Genomic DNA, 7,196 nt, shown 5'->3' with positions numbered 1-7,196 from the left:
TCGTGTACAATACATTTTTATTAATTTGCATAACACATCCACACTTGGAATTATTATGACTGAGTTGTATTTTTTGTCAAAGCAGCCCGAGGCGCTCCACCAGTTTGCTCACAACAATTCAACAGAGTCTCGTGCGCTGGATTAGACACATTTATAGCGTAGATGTGTGATAATATGGTACCACCTTATGAAATTAAATAATCATAGGTAATTTTTGTATCAGTTATATAGATTAAAACAGTCAAATAATAGTATAATTTGCCTTTCATGTCTGTTACGTGTTCATGAGAAACTGAGTGAGTGAAACTAAATCGTAGAGCTTGGGTACGCCAACCAAGTTTTCTTTGTTGTTATTTTCGATTCATAGGCCCAGTCCCTTCACAAAACAACCATGTTTCGCGTTATAGATTAAGGCAGTGGACACTATTGATAGTTGTCAAAGACTAGCCTTCACAGTTGGTGTATCTCAACACATGCATAAAATATCAAACCTGTGAAAATTTGAGCTCAATCGGTCATCGAACTTGCGAGATAGCAATGAAAGAAAAAAACACCCTTGTCACACGAAGCTGTGTGCGTTTAGATGCTTGATTTCGAGACCTGAATTTCTAAATCTGAGGTCTCGAAATCAAATTCGTGGAAAAATACTTCCTTCTCGAAAACTATGGCACTTCAGAGGGAGCCGTTTCTCACAGTGTTTTATACCATCAACCTCTCCCCATTAGTCGTCACTAAGAAAGGTTTTATGCTGATGCTTTAGATACTCCGACTATAGAGAAAGCAGTTATTGTAGAGAAAATCTGAGACAATGTACATTGTAAAATCCATCTACCGAAACTCATGATCAAACACAGTACAATGATTCAAAACTATTAGCGACAATGTTAAGTTTGTTCTTTTACCGCGATTTATGCTACCAGTAGACCTTATTACGTTCTTCAGCCGCTATAGCTTGGCAGACAATCAGTGATAAAACAATGGAAAAGCACAGAATTGTAAAATGCCAATTATATTGGCCAATGAACAATCCCCATTTTAGTCTGGTCCCCTGTCAATACAGGTATTTGCTGTGTTACAGTGATTTCATTGGATACAATGATTTCATTGGATCAACATGCACTGACATAAGCTGTCCATCTGTGTTTTGATTGGTCCGAAGTGATGTGGGTGCAGCTGACAAAAATGTGATTCGGATCAATCAAAAAATGATATGGAAAGCTGACTTTCGGTCGTCTGCATCATGCAGTGTGCCTAGTGTATTATGGATAGTGCATTGCATGCAGTGTTGTTATGCGTAAAGGCGATCATGTGGATGGGCATTGGCGTAGGTTCATCGGCAGATCTTTGGCGTAGTTCACGAGCCTTGAAGTGTGACGTCAGATGGGGGCGCCCTACTGAAGTGACGTCATGTACAAAGGGTATAGCATACGATGTTAAGCAAACATGACCCTATCGGTCAATACCAATCTCCTTATATGACCTTTCTCTTAATTTACATTTGAACTTTCTTAGAAAAAGCTTACGCGCACCAAGACTGTCACTGCCTCTAGAAGTCTTACTATTTAACCATAGTGCAATATTGAAGACTTTCTTTGGAGTGCTTTGAACTTGCATTTATTCTATTTTGAAGCAATTACTTGGAAAAGATACAAACACACACAACCCACATTAACTCCCTGTAGTAATGTTCTCTGTAGCTTATGCATTGGTGTTTACAAAACTTTTTTTTTCCGGCAATGCCGACCAGGTGTATTGCTGCTGAATGCAGAAAAACACTTTTTGAAACGTACCAACTCACGACTTTGGACGTACATGTACTTTGCACGTGTGTTTACTATACGCATTGCAGGCAAAGTCTGCCTCGATTGACGTCACAAAAGGGGTAGGCGTAGTCAGCCCCAAAAAAACTTTATATATTTTTTAAACATATAAATCGTGACAACAATTACAAAAAAAATTGTTTTATTGTTCGTAAGCATATACTCTTATGTTTGAAAGAAAAAAACCTCTATGTCCAGGTGACTTTAAGGCTAAGTATTACCCTTTAAATACACCTATATATACGGCTTCTTATAAAGTAATCATGTTGAATAACAAGTAAGAATTTAAACCTTTCTTTGATGACCACAAACCGTAAACAATTGTCTACTAGTCATAAAACTTTAGGTTAGAAGTGTTATTGTCATTATTAGCCTTAAATCTCGTATTGAGAGCATTGTGCCCTCAACTCTTCTCTAACCATCGAGTATCGCTATGTCCAGATTGGTATACTCGGCTGGTGGCTGGTTAGTCATTTCTAAAGCCTGGTATCCTGACTCTGCATCACCCGTAGTTACGGCAGATGTATCCCGGACTCCTCTCCCTGGCTGCCTTTGAGCACCAGCCTGCTGTGTGCTACCAACTCCTGCCTGTACGGGCTCGTAGTGTGTTGGTAAAGGGTGAACGGTCAACGGCCGCTCTCCGGTCGACTTGTCTCCGTCTTGGTTAGTAATGTTTCTCATTCTTTTCTCGTATGTGTGTGGCTGATTTGTGTTTTGGTACGTTGGACCATTACCTTTTGATGCTACTTCATCCGGTGAGCGTAAACCAAGCCTTGATTCTGCATCTTTTGATCTCCCCTTTCTTGAGGAGACTAGGTATGCTATGATGATCAGGAGTATGATGATGATAACCACGCAAGCTGCCACTACCACGGCGAGTATCGGTACAGTCAGAGAGACTCGGCAGTTTGAGCCACTGATGCTGGTGGAGAGTGAAGCTTGTTCATTATTACTTGAAGATGTGTCTGTCATTGTTGCGATGTCTTGTTGATGAGAGGGTGTTACAACGTCTGCTGTATTTGTGCTGGTTCCTGTGACTAAGAGTGATATAGTGTTAATGGTTGTTCCTAAAGTTATTTGTGTAGTGCTTGTTTGATATGGCGCGATGGAACTACCCACCGTAGTTTGCCTTGTAGGTAATGTTGTAGCTCTAATGGATGTGGTGCTTTTTTGATGTGACGATATCATTGTAGTTGTGTGTGGTGAGTTGGTGGTAGACGCAGTGAGTGTGGTTCCCAATGGTGTTTGCTGGCCATTGGGAGTGGTTGCTTCAGGAACATACACAGTAACGGTGATTCCACTCGATGTATGGGAGGTGCCTCCGACCTTTAGAATACCACATGAGAAACTGGTGTCATCGTTCAATGTACTACTGTTAATTGTCAGAGTCAATACTTGATCATTGCTGGCCCCTATTTCATATCGTACGGTGCCTCGGTTATCCGTAGTGATCCCCTCGGGACACGGAGATCCCGCGGCTGGACACCCGCCTGCACTTTCAATACAGCCATAGGGAACGAGGTTTGTACCGCGGTACCAACGCACATCTGATATGTCTTTTTTATCAGTATCTGTCACAACACATGATAAATGTATCGCTTCACCTAATCGAACAGTCACCATGTCGCTCGTTGGTGTGATCGTCGCTGATGTCATGGTGACGACAGTGGCGAGCACTGTGACCCTTAAAATCGCGTTGTTCATTATCTATGATAAAATAGGCCTATATTCAGAATAGAACAAAATGGTGGCAAGAGAAATGACTTATCATGAAATTATACCACTCGCAGGTATCGCTTGCAATAAAATACATTCATGCAAACCAATGCAATGTCCAACTTCCTCGTTCCATTCCCGACCCCGACCGTATCGTACGTATTTCCTGAACCGTAAAAGTGTATCGTGTACAATACATTTTTATTAATTTGCATAACACATCCACACTTGGAATTATTATGACTGAGTTGTATTTTTTGTCAAAGCAGCCCGAGGCGCTCCACCAGTTTGCTCACAACAATTCAACAGAGTCTCGTGCGCTGGATTAGACACATTTATAGCGTAGATGTGTGATAATATGGTACCACCTTATGAAATTAAATAATCATAGGTAATTTTTGTATCAGTTATATAGATTAAAACAGTCAAATAATAGTATAATTTGCCTTTCATGTCTGTTACGTGTTCATGAGAAACTGAGTGAGTGAAACTAAATCGTAGAGCTTGGGTACGCCAACCAAGTTTTCTTTGTTGTTATTTTCGATTCATAGGCCCAGTCCCTTCACAAAACAACCATGTTTCGCGTTATAGATTAAGGCAGTGGACACTATTGATAGTTGTCAAAGACTAGCCTTCACAGTTGGTGTATCTCAACACATGCATAAAATATCAAACCTGTGAAAATTTGAGCTCAATCGGTCATCGAACTTGCGAGATAGCAATGAAAGAAAAAAACACCCTTGTCACACGAAGCTGTGTGCGTTTAGATGCTTGATTTCGAGACCTGAATTTCTAAATCTGAGGTCTCGAAATCAAATTCGTGGAAAAATACTTCCTTCTCGAAAACTATGGCACTTCAGAGGGAGCCGTTTCTCACAGTGTTTTATACCATCAACCTCTCCCCATTAGTCGTCACTAAGAAAGGTTTTATGCTGATGCTTTAGATACTCCGACTATAGAGAAAGCAGTTATTGTAGAGAAAATCTGAGACAATGTACATTGTAAAATCCATCTACCGAAACTCATGATCAAACACAGTACAATGATTCAAAACTATTAGCGACAATGTTAAGTTTGTTCTTTTACCGCGATTTATGCTACCAGTAGACCTTATTACGTTCTTCAGCCGCTATAGCTTGGCAGACAATCAGTGATAAAACAATGGAAAAGCACAGAATTGTAAAATGCCAATTATATTGGCCAATGAACAATCCCCATTTTAGTCTGGTCCCCTGTCAATACAGGTATTTGCTGTGTTACAGTGATTTCATTGGATACAATGATTTCATTGGATCAACATGCACTGACATAAGCTGTCCATCTGTGTTTTGATTGGTCCGAAGTGATGTGGGTGCAGCTGACAAAAATGTGATTCGGATCAATCAAAAAATGATATGGAAAGCTGACTTTCGGTCGTCTGCATCATGCAGTGTGCCTAGTGTATTATGGATAGTGCATTGCATGCAGTGTTGTTATGCGTAAAGGCGATCATGTGGATGGGCATTGGCGTAGGTTCATCGGCAGATCTTTGGCGTAGTTCACGAGCCTTGAAGTGTGACGTCAGATGGGGGCGCCCTACTGAAGTGACGTCATGTACAAAGGGTATAGCATACGATGTTAAGCAAACATGACCCTATCGGTCAATACCAATCTCCTTATATGACCTTTCTCTTAATTTACATTTGAACTTTCTTAGAAAAAGCTTACGCGCACCAAGACTGTCACTGCCTCTAGAAGTCTTACTATTTAACCATAGTGCAATATTGAAGACTTTCTTTGGAGTGCTTTGAACTTGCATTTATTCTATTTTGAAGCAATTACTTGGAAAAGATACAAACACACACAACCCACATTAACTCCCTGTAGTAATGTTCTCTGTAGCTTATGCATTGGTGTTTACAAAACTTTTTTTTTCCGGCAATGCCGACCAGGTGTATTGCTGCTGAATGCAGAAAAACACTTTTTGAAACGTACCAACTCACGACTTTGGACGTACATGTACTTTGCACGTGTGTTTACTATACGCATTGCAGGCAAAGTCTGCCTCGATTGACGTCACAAAAGGGGTAGGCGTAGTCAGCCCCAAAAAAACTTTATATATTTTTTAAACATATAAATCGTGACAACAATTACAAAAAAAATTGTTTTATTGTTCGTAAGCATATACTCTTATGTTTGAAAGAAAAAAACCTCTATGTCCAGGTGACTTTAAGGCTAAGTATTACCCTTTAAATACACCTATATATACGGCTTCTTATAAAGTAATCATGTTGAATAACAAGTAAGAATTTAAACCTTTCTTTGATGACCACAAACCGTAAACAATTGTCTACTAGTCATAAAACTTTAGGTTAGAAGTGTTATTGTCATTATTAGCCTTAAATCTCGTATTGAGAGCATTGTGCCCTCAACTCTTCTCTAACCATCGAGTATCGCTATGTCCAGATTGGTATACTCGGCTGGTGGCTGGTTAGTCATTTCTAAAGCCTGGTATCCTGACTCTGCATCACCCGTAGTTACGGCAGATGTATCCCGGACTCCTCTCCCTGGCTGCCTTTGAGCACCAGCCTGCTGTGTGCTACCAACTCCTGCCTGTACGGGCTCGTAGTGTGTTGGTAAAGGGTGAACGGTCAACGGCCGCTCTCCGGTCGACTTGTCTCCGTCTTGGTTAGTAATGTTTCTCATTCTTTTCTCGTATGTGTGTGGCTGATTTGTGTTTTGGTACGTTGGACCATTACCTTTTGATGCTACTTCATCCGGTGAGCGTAAACCAAGCCTTGATTCTGCATCTTTTGATCTCCCCTTTCTTGAGGAGACTAGGTATGCTATGATGATCAGGAGTATGATGATGATAACCACGCAAGCTGCCACTACCACGGCGAGTATCGGTACAGTCAGAGAGACTCGGCAGTTTGAGCCACTGATGCTGGTGGAGAGTGAAGCTTGTTCATTATTACTTGAAGATGTGTCTGTCATTGTTGCGATGTCTTGTTGATGAGAGGGTGTTACAACGTCTGCTGTATTTGTGCTGGTTCCTGTGACTAAGAGTGATATAGTGTTAATGGTTGTTCCTAAAGTTATTTGTGTAGTGCTTGTTTGATATGGCGCGATGGAACTACCCACCGTAGTTTGCCTTGTAGGTAATGTTGTAGCTCTAATGGATGTGGTGCTTTTTTGATGTGACGATATCATTGTAGTTGTGTGTGGTGAGTTGGTGGTAGACGCAGTGAGTGTGGTTCCCAATGGTGTTTGCTGGCCATTGGGAGTGGTTGCTTCAGGAACATACACAGTAACGGTGATTCCACTCGATGTATGGGAGGTGCCTCCGACCTTTAGAATACCACATGAGAAACTGGTGTCATCGTTCAATGTACTACTGTTAATTGTCAGAGTCAATACTTGATCATTGCTGGCCCCTATTTCATATCGTACGGTGCCTCGGTTATCCGTAGTGATCCCCTCGGGACACGGAGATCCCGCGGCTGGACACCCGCCTGCACTTTCAATACAGCCATAGGGAACGAGGTTTGTACCGCGGTACCAACGCACATCTGATATGTCTTTTTTATCAGTATCTGTCACAACACATGATAAATGTATCGCTTCACCTAATCGAACAGTCACCATGTCGCTCGTTGGTGTGATCGTCGCTGATGTCAT

General features: G+C 41.3%; 1 protein-coding gene across 1 annotated transcript; it reads right to left on the bottom strand.

The window, feature by feature from the left end:
- Positions 1–5,750: 5,750 nt before the first annotated feature.
- On the bottom strand, positions 5,751–7,196 carry LOC117296652. The gene has a single exon (XM_033779678.1). The coding sequence runs from the start codon at positions 7,194–7,196 to the stop codon at positions 5,955–5,957; it is 1,242 nt and encodes a 413-aa protein (XP_033635569.1). The 3' UTR covers positions 5,751–5,954.

This window comes from Asterias rubens, chromosome 11 (assembly GCF_902459465.1).
Source record: "Asterias rubens chromosome 11, eAstRub1.3, whole genome shotgun sequence".
In the NCBI taxonomy this organism is placed as follows: Eukaryota; Metazoa; Echinodermata; class Asteroidea; order Forcipulatida; family Asteriidae; genus Asterias; species Asterias rubens.
Note: the sequence above shows the minus strand (reverse complement) of the source record. Positions and strands in the feature narration are given on the sequence as shown.

Excerpts from the sequence above, each read along its gene's own strand:
- LOC117296652 (XM_033779678.1), bottom strand. The coding sequence starts at position 7,196 with ATGACATCAGCGACGATCACACCAACGAGCGACATGGTGACTGTTCGA.